The following is a 25,216-nucleotide window of genomic DNA, read 5'->3' on the forward strand; positions in this document are numbered from 1 at the left end:
CGGGAGGCGGGGCGGAGGGTGCCGCGCGCCGTCCGGCGACTTCCTGTCAGAGGCCAGACTTCGGAGTTACTTTTTGGAGGTGGGGGGAGGGGCGTCAGCTTTCCCGTCTTTTCGTGGGGCTGACAGACCCGAGGGAAGATGCCAGTTTGGGGTCAAAGGCAGAGCTGATACTGCAGCTTCCAGAACTTTTTCTTTCGCTGAAATGCAATCTGCAGGGGGCCCGGCGGTCCTGGTGAAGACTACTCGCTCATTCTCCGGGGGCCTCCGCCCTGCGCGCCCCATCCGCCGCGTGGGCCGGCCGTCCCGAAGACCTAGCTTCCATCCTGTCCCTGTGGTCAGCTGGGACCATCTTTCAGGGCCCGTGTACTCTTTGCACAGCCTTGGTCAGTTAGCCCTAAATGGTTCCTTACCCTCGCCGGCTGGGCCTCAGTTTCCCTGGTGTCTAGTAAGGAATTTGTATTCGGTTGAGAGTCAAGGCCCCTTCCAGCCTTGCCCTTCGGCCTTTCAGTATCCTCAAGGAGAAGCGGTGAGACTCCTCTCCAAACAAGGCCCTTCAAGAAGCAAAGCTAGAAGATACTTAGGGCTCACCCAGCCGGGAGGTCCCTCAAAAACAGGCCATCCCTTTCCTTAGGCCCCCAGCGGTTCCCCTATTCCAGCCTTGTGGAGAAGAGAGAGCCCTGGCCTACAGACTCCGAGGCTAGGGAGGGATTGCTGAGCTCCCAGCGGACCCTGGGGACCTCTGGGGGTAGCTCTAACCGGACCAGTGATTTCAAAGCCATCTAGGGATCCCTGGGTGGCGGAGCGGTTTAGCGCCTGCCTTTGGCCCAGGGCGCGATCCTGGAGACCCGGGATCGAATCCCACGTCGGGCTCCCGGTGCATGGAGCCTGCTTCTCCCTCTGCCTGTGTCTCTGCCTCTCTCTCTCTCTCTGTGACTATCATAAATAAATAAAAAATTAAAAAAAAAAAAAAAAAAAAAACAAAGCCATCTAGGGGATGAGGCAGCAGGACACAATGGGGTCTCACCCCTTCCTCATGCACTGCGTCTTCTGAGTCTATCTGCTGAGCAGTCCTCAGCTCAGGAGGGAGAGCACTCGGGAGTTCTCCAGAGGATGTGGCAGTCACGGGACCTGGCCTGAGACCTAGTTTGCCCTTTCCCAGCTCTGTGACACTGACAAATTACTCAGCCTCTCTGAATCAGTTTCTTCATCTGTCAAATGAGGATGACACACCCACCTCAGAATTGTGAAAATTCATTAAGAGAGTGCGTGTAAAACTCTTAACATACACAAAGCCGCCTTGAAGACAGGAAACCCAAGGCTCTGTGACCAGCAATGTTGCCAGGTGCCATGTGGGGGCTGGAGTCCTGTCGTCCCTGCAAACTGGGAAGGGGCTGATGGGCACTTGGTGGAATTCGAATCATCACCCCAGACCTCAGATGGTGATGTGCTTTGTGTCTGCAGCAGGGAGAGGTGAGCCCCAGGCAGGCAGCTGACAGAGCCCGGCTCCCTCCTTCCCCTGAACTGTGTTGTCCAGAGCTCTGGGCTAGAGGTGAGCCTGGCTTACCCCTGCTGTGGTGGGGCGGGAAGGTCTCCCTCCGGCAGGTTACTCTTCCCCTCTCTGGGCCTCTGTTTTGCATTAGTGCAGTGCTGGGGCAAACAGACATTCCCCTCGCTCCGCATTTGTTCACACGGCAGTCTTGAAGTCTCCTTGGTAGGCAGGAAAAGCTTGGGGCTTCCTACTTGGGCTCCAAAATCCCGATACCCTCCATCTGACTCAGGGTGCCAGGCCCACCAAGCAGGGGTCTCTCTTGGCTCTTGGAAGCGGGATCCAGCCTCACAGGCCTTCCCAGAAATGAGGCCCGGGACTCCCACCCAGCACTCCCGAAAGGGACACCAGTGGCCCCAGCAGAGCCAGGATGTATGGGTATCACCTGGGCCTCTCACTCCCTGGCCCTGAACTCAGAAGTGGGGGGTGGGCAAAGGGGAGGAAAAGGTGAAGATGAGGATTTTTTGCTTCTTTTCATGAAAAAAAGGGGGGGGAATGCTTTTCTTGATGATAGCTGACCTCATGCTTATGCTAGTAAGAATGAAAGGCAGGATCCATCCTCGAAGCTCCTTGGGAGGAGAAAGATTAAAGGTGGGAGAACTGGGTCTAAGGACTGAACTTGACCCTGCTGCCCCAAGATCAGTTTCACCACAGTGCTTCCATCACTTCCCCCCAAGCTATGAGCTGAGGCTGGCCTGGCAGGCAGGGGTGGGGGTTGGAGCAGGGGTGGGGGTTGGAGCAGGGGTGGGTGACATCCTGTAGGCCCCACTCCTGTCCTAACAAACTCTGTCTCTAGGGGAGACCTCAGGTCTTGCACAGCAACCCTAGCCCAATCACCATACTCTTCCTTCCATTCCTGCTGCACACACCGCCCTTCCCCTTTGTCTGCCTAGAAACTATACTCACCCTTCAAGGCCTTGCTGAAGCATCACCTCCTCCAGGAAACCCTCCCTGCCTCCCAGCAGAGTCAGAGTCCAGGCCACTCACAGGTATGTCAGCCAGGTCTTGGCATTCCTCATTCCCTGTTGTAATGGTTTGTTTCTAGTTCCTTGATTAGCCAAGGAACTCTCAGAGGGCAGTCCCTGGGTCTCATTCATCCCCAAGGGCTCATGGAAACATTGAGTGAAGCGCTTGCCAATCGCCCATGTTCAGTGAGAGCCTGTAGGAACTTTATCATACTCTGCTCTCAGGTCAACTTTTTCCCACCTGCCCACTAATGCCAGAGATGAACAGATGTAGTAGGAACCTCTTTTTGGTAATACTTTCCCAAATCTCCTTCCCCCCATATCCCTCTTGGGAGTTCTCACTGGCCCTGCCAAGGCTCCCCTGCACTCCTGTTCTCAGCCTGGGGTCCCTGTGATTTCTGGTTGACCTCCAGTAGGGTCCTCACTCCCTGGGTGACCCCATTCCCTTCCCTGGGGTGGATGCTGAGGCCAGGGTCCTCTCCTACCTCCTGCCCTCTGGGGCCCCAGGAGCTGAAAGCAGGCCCAGCTCTCTGGTCTTGCTGTCCCTTGAAGGGACTAGGCCCTCCACAGCCTCTAAGCAGGGGCTGCGGTGGCTCTGTGTCCGAGCAGGCATCCTGGATCTCCCCCAAGATGAGGGCCGAGGCCCTTGGTGGCAGCTGAGGAGGCCCAGGGCCAGGCCGGTGCCGGGCCAGGTGACAGGCAGGGGTGGGTGCAGCAGCAGGTGGGGGCTGGTCAGTCGCTGAGCACAGCCCCTGGGAGTTCGTTGGTGAGAGTGTGCCAGCGCTCTATCCGCTTGTCCTTGTTTTTCAGGCAGTCAAACCAGTGCTTCAGGCGTTCACCCTTAGCATTGATGCCCAGAACCACACCTCCTGCAGGAAGGGAGTCAAGGGGGTAGCCAGGGACACAGTGACCTTCTGACTCCCAGGGGCCTGGGGGCAGGTACTCCCATAAGACCATCTCTCTGGAACCAGTGCCCCTCCCCCAAAACTACCCTTTCCAGATTCTGTGCTCCAAGGCTGTACTCTCTACCCTGCCCACTGGGCTCTGAGGGTGGGCAGTGGTCTGACCACCACACCACACTCTTAGCCTGCCCCCTTCCCCCACCTGATCAGGGCCCTGGGATCCTGTCCTTCCCCTCTCCAGGACGGAGCAATGCTGGGGTGAAGTGCAACGTCATGTTTTAGGAATTTCTAGTCGGCTTTATGGCTATGCATAGAACCAGGAATTCAGGGCCACCTGAAGCTTTTTGTTCCACAGAGTCCAGCCCAAAACACCATCATCATCTCTCACCCCTGCTCCACCACAGGCTGCTGTGTGACCCTCCCAGACTTCTCTCCCTTTCACGGACCTATCTATTCCTCTGTCACATAGAGTCAGGCTGGAGAAGGTCTGAGGCCCCTTGTTTCTGAGGGCAGATAGTCTGGGGAAAGCTGGGGCCATAGAGGCCAGTAAGGAGGGGCTGTGGCTTAGATTTACGGACACTGCCCTCTATGGATTCAGAATAGGCCTGTGGCTAAACGGTATTCTCATTGTTCCTCTTACCGATGAAATCGTTGGATTTTCCAATGTCATAATCCCAAACAGTGACTTCCAGGGTCTTCTTGGCCAGGTCCCCATGCTTAATCTCATAACAGAATTCCTGGTGGCCAGAAGAAGAGAGTCAGGAGCAATGCCATAGGGCCTCGATCTTGGCCAGTGGCCAGGAAGGCTCTGAGGTGTGGTGAGGGGATGAATGAATGGAGAGAGCAAGGGAGGGAGAGATGAAGGGTGGCCAGTGCTCGATGGTGGACAAGAGTGGATTCTCACCCATTCCATTCACTCTGCCTGAGAGCCTGGCTGGGGTCCTCAGGGCCCCCTGCCCTCCAACCTACCTGCTCCTCTGTCACTGACGCTGCTCTCTCCAAATCCCCAAGAGCCTCCTTACTGCTAGATTAATATACACATGGGAGCCTTGGTGTGCTTGGCGTTTCTTGAGTCTGGCTCTGCTCACCACTCCCTTGTTTGTAAGACTCTCTCACAGGCTCCTGGGATGATTTGCCCCTCTGCTCCTCTCCACGTGCATCTGCCCTCTGGGCTGAGGACCTGGGGATCTACCTGGACCAGATCTTCTCAAGGCCCTGGGGCATCTCAGATTCTCACATCCCACCCAGAGCATCCCCTGTGTCACTTGCACCTCCCCTCTGGCTGTTGGGTCCCTCCATTCCACCTCCACATCCTACATGGCCACAGTCCCATCAATTTGATTCTCTGAAGAGCTTTCCAGGCTTCCCTGTCCTCCATCTGTACCACCTTGGCCTTGTCTCTTCCCTGCCCCCCACAGCCAGGGGCTCTCCTGGTGGCCCCTTCCCACCTCTCAGTTTCCACAGTAGCTCTTGGAAAACTCAGTCCTCCAGGCCCTCTGCCCTGGGGGACAGCAAGCAGCTTCCCAGCAGCTTCGCCAGCCCCTTGTACCTCGTTGAATTCGGGGTTCAGGGTCTTCTTCTTTACTGCTGTCTTATGTTTAGATTTCTTGTCCACATCTGGCTTCAGGTATCTGGAATTATAACCAACAAATGGGCAGAGGGTGGGGAGAAGCTATGGGTACAAATGGAGCCAGCAGGGATTGGGAGAGCTTTTTGTTCCTAGAGAGAGATCCGTGGGCCTCCTGTCCCTACTAATCATAGGATACCCCAGCACTGCCCTGTGGCAAACATTAGTGGCCAGCTGCAGTGGAAGGAGCAAGTGGCTCCTTTGTCACTTAGACTTTTCTCCACATGCCCTTTCCTTCCTTCTTTCTCTTTCTTTCTTTCTTTCTTTCTTTCTTTCTTTCTTTCTTTCTTTCCCTTTCTTTCTTCTTTCTTCTCTCTTTCTCTCTTTTTCTTTCTCTTTCTCTTTGATTTTATTCATTTATTTGACAGAGGTAGTGCATGAGCACAAGCAGGGGAAACAGCAGGGAGGGAGAGGGAGAAGCAGGCAGAGGTGGAGGGAGAGGGAGAAGCAGACTCCCCACTGGGCAGGGACTCTGATGTGATGCGGGACTTGATCCCAGGACCCCAAGATCATGACATGAGCCAAAGGCAGACGCTTAACAAATGAGCCACCCAGATGCCCCCACATGCCCACTTCTGAAGTTAATCACAGAGTCCCCTTTTCCCCTTGAGGTTTTTCTTTGCTTCTGGAAGTTTAATTTTCATAAAGCTTACGTTTCCCACCAGAAAAACATTTTTAGCAGAGTTGGTCTGTTAGAGATTTTCCCTTTTTTAAATAGCAGATTTATTGAGATATGATTCACATACTATGAAAATCATCTTCCAAAAAATAATCTTCCTAAAGTATATGACTTATAGTACGTAATTATATAAATACTGCCTATAGTATATAACGTATTAGTATATTCCTACAGTTATATGACCATTGCCTCTACTTCAATGACTCTTTGAGGAAGTTACAACAGTGCCTCCTGTAGGGAGAGGGAAGCCTGGCCTGTGAGCCAGCTCTTCTATAGGTATTAGTTCCTTAGACTTTGATGCCCAAGAGCTGCTTTCATCAGGCTCAGAGAGATAGAAGGACTTGCCCAAGGTCACACAGCTTCTCAGCACAGGGCTAGTACTCAGAAGCCATAACAGGAGTTCCTTTGCAGAACTTCTTACCCTGTTCCTGTATAGACACTTGCGCAGTAATTGTACTGCCTCTGCTGAGGGTGCTTTGGGGGTGGGAACTACATCTATCTCACCACCAGCTTCCTAGCACCCTATTTGGGACCCAGTACACTGGGTAGGTCAGCAAACATCTGTTGAATGAATGACTGAATTCCCAGAAGTAAAATTACCCACCCAAAGGCACACATGTATCAAACTTCTTGCTTCATTATGCCAAACTATCCTCTGAAAAGGCCATATAGATGATGCACAGTACCCTCAGCAAAGCTGAGTATCGTTGCCTTAAATCCTTGCTGATTTGCAGTTATCTCTTGAACATCATCAGCCTTAGCAACATATTTATGGATGTGTCTCCTCAGGCAAGGGAAACAAAAGCAAAAAATAAACTGTTGGGAATACACCAAAATAAAAAGCTTTTGCACAGCAAAGGAAACTATCAACAAAATGAAACAACTTACTGAATGAGAGAAGATATTTGCAAATGATTTATCTGACAAGGGGTTAATACCCAGAATACATGGAGAACTTATACAACTCAACACCAAAAAACCCCCAAATAATCTGATTTAAAAATAGGCAGGGAACCTGAAAAGACATTTTTTTAAAGAAGACATACAGATGGCCAACAGATACATGAAATTCAATAATCACCAAGGAAATGCAAATCAAACCATGATGAGATACCACCTCACACGAGTCAGAATGGCTAGTATCAAAAAGATAAGAGGTAAATGTTGGTGAAGATGTGGAGAATTTACATTCACTGCTGGTAGGAATGTAAATTGGTGCAGCCACTGGGAAAACAAAATGGAGGTTCCTCAAAAGATTAAAAATAGAAATACTAAGTTCCATTACTGGGTATTTACCCAAAGAAAATGAAAACACTAATTCAAAAAGATATCTATACCCCTGTGTTTACTGAAGCATTATATACAACAGCCAAATTATGGAAGCAACCCAAGTGTCCACTGATAGATGAACGGATAAAGAAGATGTGGTATGTGTATGTATATTTGTGTATGTGTATATGTTATGTGTATATATATATATATGTTGTGTGTACAACATATATAGTATATGTATACATACATGTATGTATATACATATAGAGTATATATGTGTGTGTGTGTACATATGTGTATGTACACACACACACATAATGGAATATTAACCATAAAATATAATGAGATCTTGCTATTTGTGGTGTGGTGACATGGATGGACCTAGAGGGTGCTGTGCTAGGTGAAATCAGAGAGACAAAGACCATGTGATTTCACCTATATATGAAATATGAAAGACAAAGCAAATGAACAAAACACCAGAATCATCCTTATAAACATAGAACAAACTGGTGCTTGCCAGAGGAGAGAAGGAGGAAGGGGAGGGACAGGCGAAATAGGTTAAGGGAATTAAGAGGTACCGACTTCCAGTTATTTATTTATTTTTATATATTTATTTATTCATGAGGGATGGGGGGCGGGGCAGAGACATAGGCAGAGGCAGGAGAAGCAAGCTCCGTGTAGAAAGCCTGATGTGGGACTTGATCCCAGGACTCTGGGATTGCACCCTGAGCCAAAGGCAGACACTCAACTGCTGAGCCACCCAGGTGTGCAGTTATTAAAAAAGATATCTATATCTTCCAGTTATTAAAAAAGAAATCCTTGCTGGTTTGAAAGTGGTATCTCATTGATTTTTTAGTTGTGATTTTTATTATAAATATATAAATAACACTAATTCATTATAAAAACACTACAAAATATTTATTTAAAAAGGCTGGAGGTGGGAGAGAGAACTAAAGACATAGATCCACACAAAAACCCATTCTTCAGCAGCTTTATGAAGTCATCAATAACTGGAAACTCATAAAAAACAATAGGAAACAATTAGCAAAATGGCAATAAATACACACCTATCAATAATTAGTTTAAATCTAAAAGGTCTAGGGACACCTGGGTGGCTCAGCGATTGAATGCCTGCCTTTGGCTCAGGGCATGATCCAGGAGTCCTCGGATCGAGTCCCTCCCCTTCATGGAGCCTGCTTCTCCCTCTGCCTCTCTGTGTGTGTGTGTGTGTGTCTCTCAAGAATAAATAAATGGGTAAAATCTTTAACTAACTAAATAAATAAAGCTTTAAAAAAATTCTAAAAGGTCTAAATTCTCCAATCAAAAGACAGAGGGTGACAGAATGTATAAAAAAAAAGACTCATCTATATGCTGCCTACAAGATACACAGTTCAGACTTAAAGATACAGTCTGAAAATGAAGGGATGGAAAAAGATATGCCATGCAAATGGAAGCAGGGGTGGGGGTGAGGGAAAAGCTGAGGAGCAATACTTACTTACATTAGACAGATTTTATTTTTTATTTTTTTTTAAGATTTTTATTTATTTACTCATGAGAGACACACGCAGAGAGAGACAGGGACAGAGGCAGAGGGAGAAGCAGACTCCTTGAGGGGAGCCCAATGTGGGACTTGATCCCAGGACCCCAGAATCACCCTCTGAGCCAAAGGCAGATGCTCAACCACTGAGCCACCCAGGTGCCCCAACAAAACAGACTTTAAACCAAAGACTAACAAGAGATGAAGAAGGACATTATAAAATGATAAGGGCATCAGTTCAACAAGAAAATATGATAAATATCTATGCACCCAATATTGTAGCATCTAAATACATAAAGCAAATATGAACAGACATAAAGAACAAAACGGACAGTAATACAGTAATAGTAGGTGACTAACACCCCAATTACGTCAATGGATGGATCATCCAGGCAGAAAGTCAATAAGGAAACAGTGTCTTTGAATGGCACATTAGACCAGATGGACTCAACAGATATGTACAGAACTTTCCATCCAAAATCAACACAACATACATTCTTTTCAGGTGCACATGGAACATTCTCCAGGATTGATGACCTGTTAGGCCACAAAACAAATCTCTACATTTAAGGGATGCCTGTGTGGCTCAGTCGATTAAGCATCCAACTCTTGATTTTGGCTCAGGTCATGATCTCAGGGTTATGAGATCAAGCCCCAGGACAGGCTCCATGCTCAGCTTAGGATTCTCTCTCTCTCCCTCTCTCCCCCCCCCCCTTGGCTCCTCCCCCTGCTCATTCTCTCTCTCTCTCAAATTAAAAAAAATATATAAAAAACTCTACATTTAAGAAGACTGAAATCATATGAAACTTTCCCCCCCAACTACAACAGTATGAAACTAGAGATCAAAAGAAAAAACTGGAAAAACCCATAAACATGGAGGATAAACAATATGCTACTAAATAGCCAACGGGTCAACAAGAAATTGAAAAGAAAATTTAAAAATACATGGAGACATGGAAAATGAAAACACAATGGTGCAAAATCTTTGGGATGCAGCAAAAGTAGTTCTAAGAGGGAAATTTACAGTGATACAGTCCTATCTCAAGAAACAAGAAAAATCTCAAATAAACAATCTAACCGTACACCTAAAGGAACTAGGAAAAGAACAAAAACACCCTGAAGTTAAAAGTAGGATATAATATAAAGATCAGAGTAGAGGTGCCCCTGGGTGGCTCAGTTAGTTGAGTGTCTGCCTTTATTTTTTTTTTTTTAAGTATTTTTGTTTATTTATTCATGAGAGACACACAGAAAGAGAGGCAGAGACAGGCAGAGGGAGAAGCAGGCTCCCCAGAGGGAGGATGTGGGACTTGATCCCAGGACTCTGGGATCACAACCTGAGCCAAAGGCCGACACTCAACGACAGAGCCACCAAGGCGTCCCAGAGCGTCTGCCTTGGACTCAGGTCATGATCCCAGGGTACTGGGATTGAGTCCCACATCGCATTCCCTGCTTGGTGGGAATCTGTTTCTCCCTCTACATGCTTGTTCTCTCTCTCTCTCTCTCTCTCTCTGCAGAATAAATAAATAAAACCTTAAAAAATTTTTAAGAAAGATCAGAGTAGAAATAAATGAAGTAAAGACTTAAACAATAGGAAAATACCAAAAGAAAAAAAAGTAAATACCTTGTTTTCTCTTTTTTTATGAAAGCAAGAGCTGGTTTTTTAAAAATATAAAACTGGGGATCCCTGGGTGGCGCAGCGGTTTGGCGCCTGCCTTTGGCCCAGGGCGCGATCCTGGAGACCCGGGATCGAATCCCATGTCGGGCTCCCGGTGCATAGGGCCTGCTTCTCGCTCTGCTTCTCTCTCTCTCTCTCTCTCCCTCTCTCTCTCTTTCTGTGACTATCATGAATAAATAAATAAAATCTTAAAAAATAAAATTAAATTAAAAAAAATATAAAACTGGTTGGGGGGATGGGATAACTGAGTAATGGGCATTAAGGAGGGCATGTGATGTGATGAGTACTGGGTGTTATATGCAACTGAAGAATTACTGAAAACTACATCTGGGGACACCTGGGTGGTCAGCATTTGAGCGTCCACCTTCAGCTCAGGACCTGATGTCCTCCCTCTCTCTGTCTCTCTGTGTCTTTCATGAATAAATAAATAATTAAAAAAAAGATTTTTATTCACCTAATCATGAGAGACACACACAGAGAGAGAGAGAGGCAGAGACACAAGCAGAGGGAGAAGAAGGCTCCACGCAGGGAGCCCAAAAGGGGAGTCAATCCCAGGACTCCAGGGTCATGCCCTGGGCTGAAGGCAGGCACTCAATCACTAAGCCACCCCGGCATCCCTAAATAAATAAATCTAAAAAAAAAAAAAAAAAGAAAAGAAAATTACATCTGAAACTAATGATGTACTATATGTTGGCTAACTGAATTTAAATAAAAAAAACAAAACAAAACAAAATTGATAAACTTTTAGCCAGACTCATCAAGAAAAAAAGAGAGGACCCAAATACATAAAATCAGAAATGAAAGAGAACAATGACTACTAAGAGACTACTATGAAAAATTATATGTCAAAAACTAGACAACTTTGAAGAAATCAATTTCTAGAAACATACAATCCTTCAAAACTAATGAAAAAGAACCAGAAAATCTGAACAGACTGATTACTAGTAATGATATTGAATCAGCAATCAAAAAGAACTCCCAATAGGGATGCCTGGATGGCTTAATGGTTGAGCATGTGCGTTTGGCTCAGGGTGTGATCCCATGGTCCTGGGATCAAGTTCCACATTGGGCTGCCAGCATGGAGCCTGCTTTCTCCCTCTGCCTCTGTTTCTGCCTCTCTCTCCATGTTTCTCATGGATAAATAAATAAAATCTTAACCCCCCCCAAAAAAAAAAAACCTCCCAACAAACAAAAGTCCAGGACCAGATGGATTCACAGGTGAATTCTACGAAACATTTAAAGAAGAGTTAATACCTATTCTCTTTAAACAATTCCAAAAAATGGACAAAGAAGGAAAGCTTACCAATACATTCTATGAGCACAGTATTATCCTGATACCAAAACCAAAGACACTACAAAAAGAAAGGAAGAAAGGAAGAAAGGAAGAAAGGAAGGAAGAAAGGAAGAAAGGAAGAAAGAAAGAAAGAAAGATGAACAAACTATATAGGCCAACATCTCTGATGAACATAGATGCAAAAATCCTCTAGGAAATATTAGCAAAGCACATTGAACAATACATTAAAAAAATCATTCATGGGATGCCTGGGTGGCTCAGCGGTTGAGCGTCTGCCTTTGGCTCAGGGTGTGATCCCGGGGTCCCGGGATAGAGTCCCGCATGGGGCTCCCTGGATGGAGCCTGCTTCTCCCTCTGCCTGTGTCTCTGCCCCCTATCTCTGTGTCTCTCATGAATAAATAAATGAAATATTTTTTAAAAAATCATTCACCATGATCAAGTGGGATCTGTTCCAGACATGCAAGGATGGTTCAATATCAACATGATACACCACATTAACAAAATGAAAGATAAACATTATATGATCATCTCATTGGATGCAGAAAAAACATTGACAAAATACAATATCAATTCATGATAACAACTCTCAATAAAGTGGTTCTAGGGGGAACATATTTCAACATAATAAATGCCACATATGACAAGACCACAACTAACATCATACTTGGTGAAAACCTCAGAGCTTTTCTTCTTAGATCAGGAACAAGACAAGGACACTTGTCACTTTTTTTCAACATAGTACTGGTAGTCCTAGCCACAGCAATCAGATAAAAAATAAAAAGGCATCCATACTGACAAGGAAGAAGCAAAACTGTCTCTATTAGCAGATGACATGATACTATACATAGAAAACCCTAAAGAATACACCAAAAAACTGCTAGAATAAGTGAATTCAGTAAAGCTGCAGGACAGGTAATTAATATACAGAAATCTGTTGCTATTCTATGCACTAATATTGAATTAGTAGAAAGAGAAATTAAGAAGACAATTCCAGGGACGCTTGAGTGGCTCAGTCAGTTAAGCATCTGACTATTTTAGCTCAGGTCATGATCTCAGGGTTGTGAGATTGAACCCTATGTCAGGCTCTGTGCTGGGCATGGAGCCTGCTTGAGATTCTCTCTTTCTTCCCTTGGCCCCTACCCCCTGCTTTCTTAATAAAAAGAAAAAGAAAAAAAGAAAAAACAAAGAAAAAATTCCATTTACAGTTGCACCAAAAAATAAATAAATAAAAACCACCTAGGAATAAACTTAACCCAGAAGGTGAAAGACCTGTACTCTGAAAAATATAAAATGCAGATGATAGAAATTGAAGATGGGGATCCCTGGGTGGCGCAGCGGTTTGGCACCTGCCTTTGGCCCAGGGTGCGATCCTGGAGACCCGGGATCGAATCCCACGTCGGGCTCCCGGTGCATGGAGCCTGCTTCTCCCTCTGCCTATGTCTCTGCCTCTCTCTCTCTCTCTCTGTGACTATCATAAATAAATAAATAAATAAATAAATAAATAAATAAATAAATAGAAATTGAAGATGATACAAATGGAATGATACACCATACATGGATTGGAAGAATTAATATTGATAAAATGTCCATACTATCCAAAACAATCTACAGATTCAGTACAATCCCTATCAAAATAGCAAATACATTTTTCACTCAACTAGAGAAAATAATTCTAAAATTTGTATAGAATCACAAAAGACCCCAAATATCCAAAGCAATCTTGAGAAAGAAGAACAAAACTGAAGGTATCACACTCCCAGATTTCAAGACCTACTACAAAGCCATACTAACCAAAAGAATATGGTACTGGGGTGCCTGGATGGCTCAGTTGGTTAAGCATCTGACTCTTGATTTTGGCTCAGGTCATGATTTTGGGGTCATCAGATTGAGACCCTCATTGGGCTCTGTGCTAGATGTGAAGCCTGTTTGGGATTCTCTCTCTTCCTTTCCCTCTGCCTCCCTCATCCCCCCACTATACTCTCTCAAAAACAAAAACAATATGGTGGTACTGGTACAAAAATAGGCATATACATCAGTGAAACAGAATAGAGAGATCATAAATAAATCCATGCTTGTATGGTCAATTAATATACAACAAAGGAGGCAAGAATATACAATAAGGAGACGCGCCTGCATGGCTCAGCAGTTGAGCATCTGCCTTTGGCTCAGGTTGTGATCCCGGGGTCCAGGGATCAAGTTCCACATCAGGCTCCCTGCAGAAGCCTGCTTCTCCCCCTGTCCACATCTCTGCCTCTTTCTCTCTGTGTCTTTCATGAATAAATATATAAATCTTTTTTTATTTTTATTTTTTTAAAGATGTTATTTATTCATGAGAGAGACACAGAGAGAAAGAGAGAGGCAGAGACACAGGCAGAGGGAGAAGCAGGCTCCACGCAGAGAGCCTGATGTGGGACTCGATCCAGGGTCTCCAGGATCATGCCCTGGGCTGCAGGCGGCGCTAAACCGCTGCACCACTGGGGCTGCCCTAAATATATAAATCTTAAAAAAAGAAAAAGAAAAAAGAATATACAATGGGGAACGGACAGTCTCTTTAATAAATGGCATTGAGAAAACTGGACCACTCTTTCTTAAACCATATACAAAAATAAACTCAAAATGGACTAAAGACTTAAATATAAGACCTGAAACCATCAAACTCCTAGAAAAAAATATAGACAGCAAACTCTCTGACATCAGCCTTAGCACCATTTTTCTAGATATGTCTCCTCAGACAAGGGAAGCAAAAGCAAAAATAAGATATTGGGACTACCTCAAAATAAAAGGCTTTTGCACATTAAAGGAAGACATCAACAAGATGAAAAGAAACCCACTGAATGTGAGGATATTTGCAAATGATATATTTGTCATCGGGGTTAATACCCAAAATATATAAAGAACTTATGCAACTCACCATCAAAAATATTTGATTAGAACATGGGTAGAATAGACTTTTTTTTAAATTTATTTTTAATTTTTTTTTATTTTTTATTTTTTTTTTAATTTTTTATTTATTTATGATAGTCACACAGAGAGAAAGAGAGGCAGAGACACAGGCAGAGGGAGAAGCAGGCTCCATGCACCAGGAGCCCGATGTGGGATTCGATCCCGGGTCTCCAGGATCGCGCCCTGGGCCAAAGGCAGGCGCCAAACCGCTGCGCCACCCAGGGATCCCGACTTTTTTTTTTTTTTTAAAGACGACATACAGCTGGCTAACAGACACATGGAAAGATGCTCATCATCACTCATCATTAGGGGAAAGTCAATCAAAACCACAATGAGATACCACCTCACATGTATCAGAATGACTAATATCGGAAGTAACAAGTATTGACAAGGATGTGGGGAAGAAAGAACCTTTATGCAGTGTTGATGGGAATGTAAACTGGTGCAACCACTGGTGGAAAACTGCGTGGAGGTTCCTCAAAAAATACCAAGGAGAAGGGCAGCTGGGTGGCTCAATCGGTTAAGCATCCTGTTATTGATTTCAGCTCAGGTGATGATCTCAGAGTGGTGAGATCGAGCCCTGAGTCAGGCTCTTAATTGGGCATGGAGACTGCTTAAGATTCTGTGTCTCCCTCTGTCCCTTCCCTGCCCTGCTTGTGCACGTGTGTGCACATGGATGTGGGTACACACATATGCACACTCTAAAAAGAAAAAAAAATACTAAGGGGTGTGGGAAATTCAAGCTTCCAGTTATAAAATCAATCAGTCATGGGAATAAAAGGTACACCAAAGGGAATATAGTCAGCAGTATTGTAATAGCGGTGTATGGTGACAGATGGTAGCTACACCTGTGTGGAGAATAACATAAAGTATATACTTGTTATATACCTGAAACTATTGTAACATGTGTCCACTATCCTTCAGTAAAAAAAAAAAAAAATACATAGTAGAATGGAAAAAAGAAATTGTCTGGAATGCCTGGGTGGCTCAGCGGTTGGGCATCTGCCTTCAGCCCTGGGCGTGATTCTGGAGAGACCTGGTATTGAGTCCCACATCCCGCTCCCTGCATGGAGCCTGCTTCTCCTCCGTCTCTGCCTTCTGTGTCTCTCATGAATAAATAAATAAAATCTTTATAAAACAAAAAACAAAAAGCAATGAGATCTTGCTATTTGCAACAACATGGATGGAGCTGCAGAGTATGATGCTAAGTGAAATAGGTCAGACAGAGAAAGACAAATACCATATGATTTCTCTCGTACCATGGAATCTAAAGGATAAAACAAGAGCACTTGGGTGGCTTAGTTGGTTGAGTGTCTGACCCTTGATTTCTTTTTCTTTTTTTAAAAAATATTTTATTTATTCATTCATGAGAGACACAGAGAGAGGAGCAGAGACACAGGCAGAGGGAGAAGCAGGCTCCAGGTAGGGAGCCCGATGTGGGACTTGACCCAGGTCTCCAGGATCACACCCTGGGTTGAAGGTGATGCTAAGCCGCTGAGCCACCCAGGCTGCCCATGACCCTTGATTTTGACTCAGGTCATGATCTCAGGGTTGTGGGATCGAGCCCTGGGGTTGTGGGATTGAGCCCCATGTCAGGCTCTGTGCTCAGCGTGGAGTCTGCTTGAGATCCTCTCTCCCCCTGTTCTCACACTCTAAATAAATAAATAAATAAATAAATAAATAAATAAACAAACAAATAAAATCTAAAAAAAAAGAGAGAGAACAAATGAACAAATAAAGCAGAAACAGACCCATAAACAGAGAACTAGTGGGTGCCAGAGGGGAGGGAGGTGATCACAGGGATAGGCAAAATGGATGTAGGGGGGTGGGAAGTCCATGCTTCCAGTTATGGGATGAATCAGTCATGGAGATGAGAGACACAGCACAGGGAATATAATCAGTGGTGCTGTAATAGTGTTATATGGTGACAGGTTAGCTATACTTCGGTGAGCAGAGCATAATGTATAGAGACGTCCAGTTACTACTTTGTGCACAAACTAATGAAACATTGTAGGTCAATTACACTCAAAAAGAAAAAAAAAAAGAAAAAGGAAACTCATATGCATTTCAACACAACTGAGCAAAGGCAACAACTTTGGTTTCTCTATGAATGACTCTTTGGCAATAAGGAAGACCAAACTAGGGATGCCTGGGTGGCTCAGTGGTTGAGGGTCCAGGGCGTGATCCTGGGATCGAGTTCCATATTGGGCTCCCTGCGAGGAGCCTGCTTCTCCCTCTGTGTTTGTCTCTACCTCTCTCTCTGTGTCTCTCATGAATAAACAAATAAAAGCTTTAAAAAAAAAAAAAAACTATTGGCACACATAAGCATGTGGATGAATCGCCAATGCATTATGCTATGTGAAAGAAGCTAGATTCGAGAGCCAAAATACTGAAAGTTTGCCTTTATAAGAAAGTCTGGAAAAGGCAAAGCTATTGGGACAGAAAATATATCAGTGGTTGCCTGGGGCTGGGGAAGTTTCCTGGGGTGACAGAAGTATTCTTTATTTTGACCGGTGGTAGTAAGATTGTATACATCAGCTGAGCTTCAAGAGGGGAGAAACTTATAGTGTGTAAATTATATCTCAATAAACCTTTTATTTTATTTTTATTTATTTATTTTTTTTTAATTTTTATTTATTTGTGATAGACACACAGAGAGAGAGAGAGGCAGAGACACAGGCAGAGACACAGGCAGAGGGAGAAGCAGGCTCCATGCACCGGGAGCCCGATGTGGGATTCGATCCCGGGTCTCCAGGATCGCGCCCCGGGCCAAAGGCAGGCGCCAAACCGCTGCGCCACCCAGGGATCCCCTTTTATTTTATTTTTAAAGAGTTTATTTATTTGGGAGAAAGCATGAGAGAGAGAACACACAAGCAGTGGGAGGGGCAGAGGGAGAGGGAGAAGCAGCTCCCTGCTGAGCCGAGGCTCCATCCCAGGATCCTGAGATCATGACCTGAGCCAAAGGCAGATGCTTCACTGACTCAGGCACCCAGGTGCCCCTAAATCTGATTTTTAATCCAGCATAGGACCCTGGAATTCCTGTCAACCTGGCAGTTGGACACTGAGCCAGATTTTTTAAAAAATTATTTATTTACTTTTAAAGATTTTATTTATTTGAGAGAGAGAGAGCGAGAGAGAGCATAACTAGGGGGAGCAGCAGGCAGAGGGAGAGGGAGAAGCAGGCCTGATGCAGGGCTGCATCCCAGGACGCTGGGATCACGACCTAAGCTGAAGGCAGACGCTTCACCAACTGAGCCACCCAAGTGCCCCACTGAGCCAGATTTTAAAACTTATACCATTTTGACTTTGGATTATCTTTCCTTCTGTATGGGAACTGTAGCCTCACAAGTACCAGTGCAGGCACTTTGTTGCCTCCCAGTCCCTTCCTCCCTCCCTCTCCAGAGACCACCAATACCTTGAGATTCTCTGCAGGGCTGGAGATACACAAATGTACAGAAACAGTATCACACTGTGTGCACTGTTCTGAAGTTTGCTTTTGGGATCAGCATGTTTGGATAGCTGTCCATGTTAATTTACCAAGTCCTAATTTATTCACTTTAACTGCCTAGTACTTCATTATACGCATATGCCACATTTTATTAATCTACTCCTCTGCTGATGAATGCTTGGCTGTTTCTAGTGCATTGCTATCACAGACAATGCTGCGATGAACAGCACTTCACCCGTACCTGGGTTTCTAGAATACAAACCTGGAAGGGAAACAATGCAGCCATACACACTGGCCTAGTTGACTAGATATTACTGACTTGCCCTCCAATGGTTATAAAGAGTCTCCTGATGAGCTTCTGAATGGTTATGGCATTTCCTCTCACAATGGTCTCTAATTCAGTGGAAATCATGGTTTTGCTAATGGTTGAAGTGGGGACCCAGTTCACTTTTTTTTTTTTTTAACGTGGAAAACCAGTAGCCCCTGTGCCATGTGCAGGGAACCTGCCTTCCCCCAGTGATCCTGGTCAGCTTCCTGTTAAACCTGGTACTGCTCCTGGGCCCGGTGGCACTGGATTTTTAAAAAATAACACCTCTACTAGAATATGATTCACATGTATAATGCACCCTTTTAAAGTATACAATTGAAGGATGCCTGGGTGGCTCAGCGGTTGAGCTTCTGCCTTTGGCTTGGGGCATGATCCCGGGATCCCTGACGGAGTCCCGGAGTCCCGCATAGGGCTCCCTGTGTGGGGCCTGCTTCTCCCTCTGCCTATGTCTCTGCCTCTCTCTTTGTGTCTCTCATGAATAAATAAAATCTTTAAAAAAAAAGTATACAATTGAATGGTTTTTAGTACACTCACAGACAGTGGTGTCACTGTCACAATCACAATTTTAGAACATTTCATCTCCTCAGAAATCCAGTTACTCCCTGTTCTCCCCAACCCTCCTCCAGCCCTTGGCACTACTAATCTAATCTGCTCTCTGCCTCTATGGATTTGCCTATTTCGGACTTTCACATAAATGAAATTATATAAGGTGTGGTCTTTTGTGTTTGGTTTCTTTCAGTTAGCCTAATCTAATATTTTTTTTTTTAAGATTTTATTTATTTATTTGAGAGAGAGAGTGCAAGTGAGAGAAGAGAGCACAAGTGGGGGAAGGGACAGAGGAAGAGGGACAAGCAGACTCCCTTCCGAGCAGGAAGCCTGACACTGCGGATCCCAGGACCTGGGATCATGACTTGAGCCGAAGGTAGACACTCAACCCACTGAGCCATCCAGGCGCCGTCTTTTTTCTTTTCTTTTCTTTTCTTTTCTTCTTTTCTTTTTTCTTTTCTTTTTTTTTCTTCTTTTTTTCTTTTAAGATTTTACTTATTTGTCCATGAGAGACCCAGAGAGAGAGAGAGGCAGAGACACAGGCAGAGAGAAAAGCAGTCTCCACGCAGGGAGCCCAATGTAGGACTCGATCCCAGGACCCTGGGCCAAAGGCAGATGCTCAACCACTGAGCCACCCAGGAGTCCTACCTAATCCAATAATCTTTTCAAGGTTCATATATTATAGCATGAATTAATACTTCAGTCCTTTAATTTTTTTTTTTTTTTTTTTAAGAGAGAGCAAGTACGCTGTGGGGAGAGGGGAGGGAGAAAGAGAATCTCAAGTAGACTCCATACCCAGTGCAGAGCCCAACTCGGGGCTCAACCCCACAACGCTCAGAATATGACCCAAGCTGAAATCAAGAGTCAGGCACTTAACTGAGTGAGCCAGCCAGGTGCCCCTTCACTCCTTTCTATAGCTGAATAATATTCCATTGTATGGATATGCCACAGTTTGTTTATCCATTCATTAGCTGATGGACATTTTAGGTGGTTTCCTTTTTGCCTATTGTGAATATTGCTGCTGTGAACATTCGTGTATAAGTGTTTGTGTGGACATGTGTTTCCAGTTCTCTTGGGTGTGCACCTGGGAGTAGAACTGCCGGGTTGCGTGGTATTCCATGTTTAACTTTTGAACACACCAGGCTATTTTCCAAAGTGGCTGCACCATTTTTGCAATAGGATTTTATTTATTTATTTACCTAAAAATAAAATCTTTAAAAATAAATAATCTCTACATCCAACATGGAGTACACACATTGTGGGTTGTGAACCCACAACCCCAAGGGAGAGTCACTGCTCCACTGACTAAGCCAGCCAGGTGCCCCTGTAATAGGATTTTAAAACTGACAGAAATATAATAGTGGCCAGTGGGCATGGTAGCTCCAGAGTTGGGTCATGGGAGCACTGGGGCTCCTCACTGTCCCCTCAGGCCAGGCTCATCCCTGCTTCTACGTCTTCACTCCTTTATTCCTCTACTTAAATAGGAATACCTCCTTTCTGCTGACCCCAATTCTTCCCCACATCTACCCTTTGAGAAAGCCTCAATGGGAATCCAGACTAATATCCATCTTTTATTTGCAGAAGGCCCAGGGCCCTGAGGGTGCTCAGTGCGCCACCTGCCTCCTTCCTAACTGGAGGGCCACCAGCCCCTGCCTCCCTCTCAGAGTCATAGCCCATGCTGGCACAGGTTCATGACTCTGGAGCCCATGGTACTTTGCATGGCCCCCTGACTTAGGGTTTCTCTCCAGCACCACCATGAGTCCCACTGGCAGGGTGGGTGGACTTTCTCAGCTTCTGTGCTACCAGCATAGGCCTGGGTGCACACAGGCAGCACTGAGTCTTCACTGGATCTCCTGGTCTGGCCCAGGCCCAGTCCTACCTCCAACCCAGTCCTTTCTGAGGTCACAGTCAATGGGAGGTCTGAATGGGGTGTCAGGAGAGAACTATTCTCTCTCTCTCTCTCTCTCTCTCTCTCTCTGCATGACCTGGGAAAGTCTACAGGCCTCAGTTTCCCCATCTGTGAAATGGGGCTGGTCAGACTTAACCCCCAGCATTGCCAAAGGAGTACAGAAGAGGATACACCCCCAGGGGTGCAGTACCCGCTGTGCTTCAGGAGCTCTTTTAGTGCTTGCCACATTAGACTCCTGATCTCATCCACAGACCTCCTGTCCTTTGAGGTGAGGGGGCTAGGAGATGGCTGGCCTGGGCCATGCACTCACGTCTTCACGTAGGGGTCCGAGTAGCCGTTGGCATCCATGGCAGCCAGGTGTGCACAGCGCACAATGCCGACCAGCAGGCCCTGCTTCTGTGAGCTGTACTTGAGGGAGATCAGGATTCGTCCCCGCTCCTCCAGGGACTTGTCTTCTGTCTTGTCCACCTGTTGGGCAGGGAGCCACTTGGCTAGCCTCACCTGTTCCCACTCCCTCCCTCAGCTATGGGCTACTGAGGCTGTCTGCTGGCCCAGGGGATGTAGGGGATAGCCCCCTTGTGGAGAACCCAGAAGTCAGAGCTTTGACATATTCCCAACCCCAAGGGGAGCAGGGAGGCACGGAGGGGCTGTCTGGGTCTCTCTCATGCTCCAGCGGCTACCCAGGGCTCTCCTCAGGGGTCAGACCTCAGCTATAGGCGTGGTGTCCCAGTCTACCTCCCTGTCCCAATTAGCCTGAGAGTTTCCATTCCCTATCCTTCTGAGACCACTTTCCACCGTCTGGCTCCTGCTCTTCTGGAACTCCTCCCTACCCTCTGTCTACCCGGACATACCAGTTAGAGCCCCCAGGGCTCCTCCTTAGGCCTCTCTGCTAGGCTCCTCTCACTGAAGTCCCAGCCACATCCCTTTGTCCACGATGGTCTGCTGGTTGTCCCTAAAGTGATGCCCCATGTGGATCCTCATAGGCAGGGGCCCTGCCTACACCTCTCTGGAGATGGGCTCCTATGAGGTGAAGTAAGAGCCACCTTCCCCAACTCCCACTCCCAGAGCAGAGATGACTAATTGATCACTGCACTTACTCTGAGCTCATATGAAGCCTCAGCACCTTTCAGTGCTGACTGGGCAGCCACAATTAACGGAGACTAAGCCTGCGAGATTTACCTATCTGCCACTCTGGCCTAGGGCTCTGTGCAGGATGGCCTCACTAAACAGTGATCTTATGCTAGTTTGTGAGATGTGTGAAAATTAAACAATACCAGTGAGCAGGAATATTTGCAGCTGTCTTTCTGGGGTGGGACATTACATACTGCGGTGTTTCATAGGAAGCCCACTGAACTGGGAATGACTGATGTTCACAGACTGTGTAAAATCTAAAATGTAGCATCAAAATGTGTCTTTCCTGCCAGAGCAGACACCCTAAACTGCACTCCTGTGGTCACCGTATGTCTCTGAAACCAGACAAATGAGCTACCAGCAAATTCAAGCAAGGCGTGCCCATGCTCTCACCCATCCACGTGCACGAACACACAGGCATGCACGCAGTCCACATACTTGAAAATATGCCCGCCTGCACTTTCACAGGCATACACTCATACACACATCCCTGCACGCTCACGTCCCCACATGGCTGTTTGTTGTGCCAGGGCTCAAAACTCAGAAACAACCATAGTAGGGAGCTGATGTTGCCTTTTATAAGTCACATTGATCATTTGGAAAAACTGGGTTTTGGTTAGTGACTAATAATAAAATAAAAAAGGTCTTACCTATAATGCAAAGGTCTATGAGTAGGAAAGAATATGACCAGGGAATAAAATTTGGTCAAATTATGCAAAAAGGCAGAGCCAGGATGTTGGCCTCAGGTAGACTTTTTCCCAGGGCTTGGCTTGGGCCAGCCTGCACTGAGCATTCGTCCCCATGCCCAAGCCCCAGCAGGGATGGGTTGGCTGCCGGGCTATGTCCTCTTGAGCTTTTCCCCTGCCCAGGACTCTTAGGGGGAAGATGTCCTCAAAAGGGGATTGTGCCCTGAACATTGGGCTGCTGGAGGGTCTCAGGACCCTGGGGCCTCCTGGCCAATGCCTCCCTGCACTTCTGAATAGGGTCAAGGCCAGGCCTCCAAAAGAGGCAGGGGAGAGAGGACGGGGTCAGGAGGGGAGGGGAAGGGAGACACCCATGGACAGAGTTTGGGAGGCTCAGCTGCTGCAGACAACAGGAGACAAAATTGGTTTGGATATGATTTTTAACAAATTGCAATTTCTAGGAAAGAATTATTTTCTCTTCTCTAGGCAGCTCACAGGTGCCTCATGCCTGTCGTGTTCCGGTTGAGCTCCAGAGCATCCCCAGTTGTTCCTCCCAGGGCCCTCCACACCACAGTTAATGACACCTCATCTCTCCAGGTGCTCAACTCCCAGGTCCGGGAAAGTTTGACCTGCCAGCGCACCCAACCAGGATCTCACCCTTCTCTCCCTCTGCTACAGCTCCCGTCCAGGCTGGGTCAGGCTCATCCCCTCATGACCGTCCCCATCCTTAGCCCCTTTTCCCTCCCGGTCTGCACCCAACGACCCTGTTAAAATAGTCAGATGCCCTAGTCCCTGCTCGGCATCCCCCTGTGGCCCACCTCACTTACGGTCAAGAGTCCCTCCCAGCTCCCTCCACTCCACCAACCTCTGATCTCACCTCCTAGGACCTAGTCCCATCCTGCTCCCTGCTCCACACAGTGGGCCTCTTGCTCGGGCCTCCAACAGGCTTGGTACTTGCTGTTTCCTCTGCCAGGAATATCCCCCAAACCTCCATCTAAACCACTGGGCTCTCATGCTTTTCTCTGTGACCCTGATCACTGTCTAACACAGGCTGTTTGGGTGATTCACGTCCTTGAATCTGTCTCCTGCCCAAGCTCCACGAGGGCAGGGATTGTGGTCTGTTCCCCCAGCACCTGAAGCTGTGCCAGGCACAGAGCAGCCTGGGCAGCCTGGGCAGCCTGCGGAGCCCCATCCCCAACTCACCGGCAGCTGCTTCTCCAGGCAGATGCTGAACGTCTTTGTGTGGTTGGCTTTCAGCTTCTTCAGGGGCACGCGCGTCTCCCCAATGAACTCGTTATGACGGAATTTGTCCTCGTCACACACGGAGATCCTGGAGGACGGGAGGCATGGCCAGCTCTTCAGACACAGAGGTGCTCCTGCTTTGCTTCCATGCTTCCAAAATCAGTAGGGATTCCCACACATGGGGCAGGCAGGGACATTGGGGGCAGAGTGGGGCCCCAGAGGTGAGGCTGGGGAGGGGCGTGGGGGACCAGGGCGTCTGAGGCCCTCACCCACCGCAGGGTCTTTCGAATCATGTCTTCATCCGTGATCCCGTAGTAAGTAAGGGTCTCGTTCCATGTGGGGTTCAGAGTGTTTCGGAGAGTTTTCGTTCTGAGTTTATTTGCCTGGTGAGAGCAGAAAAGATGCTCTGAGCATCTGGGAGCCCGAGGGGCAGAATAATGCCCCAAAGACGGCCTTGCCTGGTCCCTGGGACCTAAATATGCCAAGGGGAATTAAGGTTGTTAATCGGCTGATTTTTTGAAGACGTTATGTATTTATTTGGCAGAGGGAAAGAGTGAGCACGAGAAGGGGGAGCGAGAGGCAGGGGCAGAGGCAGAGGGAGAAGCAGGCTCCCCACTGAGCAGGGAGCCCAACCCGGGGCTCAACTCCAGGACCCTGGGATCATGAACAGAGCAGAAGGCAGACGCTTAACTCACTGAGCCACCAAAGTGCCCCTGGGCTGACTTAAATGTACGGAGATTATCTAGGTGATCTGGGCAGGTCCCACGTGATTATAGGGCCTTTGAAAGCAGAAGAGGGAGGCAGGAGAGGAGCATCAGGGGGACACGTAAGGAGGGAGAGGTACCAGGTGGACACTGGTGGAAAATGGAGGAACTGGCCAGAGTTGAGCGATGTGGGTAGCCTCTAGGTGCTGGAAAAGGATGGGAATTGCTTCTCTCCTGGAGCCCCCAGAATGGACTGCAGCCCCCCACACTGGAGTTGACCCGGGTAGGAGCTGTGCCAGCTTCAAACCTGCAGCACTGGAAGATAAGTAATGTGTGTGGCAAGCCACTCAGTTGATGACTGGCTACTGCAGCCCTAGGACACTAAAAGAGGAGGCTCCTCGCCTCCAGGTCCCTGTGTATGCTTGGGGTGGAGGTTCTGCAGGAGGTGCTGGGGCTGGACGCCCTCCCACATACCTCCTTGCCTTTGCCCAGGCCCTGCCCTCCACCTGGAATGCCATCTCTCCTAGAAATGCCTGTGGGTGGTACGTCCCAGCTGCCACACTGCCTCCCCTCCTCTCTCTGGGCTTCTGTAGCTCCGGGTCCTCATATTCCTCACTGTGCTGCCCATTTAGACTCAGCCCCATGCCGGCCTCCCCTTGCTGTCTGCCGGCCTGGCTCTGGGGTCAGACAGGCCTGGGTCCCCAGGCCGCTCCATCCCTTGCCTAAGCTCTGTGGAGCCCAGCAGGTTACTTATCCTCTGTGGGCATCAGGTTCTCCACTATAAA

General features: G+C 47.0%; 1 protein-coding gene across 2 annotated transcripts in view; it reads right to left on the reverse strand.

Annotated features, from left to right (window-relative positions):
* Positions 1-1,235: 1,235 nt before the first annotated feature.
* Positions 1,236-25,216, reverse strand: part of DOC2B (double C2 domain beta) — a 37,356-nt gene continuing 13,375 nt past the window's right edge. The window contains exons 4-9 of one of the 2 annotated variants that reach the window (XM_077851827.1): positions 24,001-24,110; positions 23,689-23,815; positions 20,982-21,139; positions 4,862-5,044; positions 4,054-4,150; positions 1,236-3,380 (exon numbers count right to left, since the gene is read on the reverse strand). In XM_077851827.1, coding sequence (XP_077707953.1) covers positions 3,339-3,380; positions 4,054-4,150; positions 4,862-5,044; positions 20,982-21,139; positions 23,689-23,815; positions 24,001-24,110 — 717 coding nt within the window. In that variant the 3' untranslated portion in view covers positions 1,236-3,338. The remainder of the gene's footprint in view (positions 3,381-4,053; positions 4,151-4,861; positions 5,045-20,981; positions 21,140-23,688; positions 23,816-24,000; positions 24,111-25,216) is intronic. The other variant, XM_077851828.1, reaches the window with a different exon arrangement.

This window comes from Canis aureus, chromosome 16, assembly GCF_053574225.1.
Source record: "Canis aureus isolate CA01 chromosome 16, VMU_Caureus_v.1.0, whole genome shotgun sequence".
Lineage (NCBI taxonomy): Eukaryota > Metazoa > Chordata > Mammalia > Carnivora > Canidae > Canis > Canis aureus.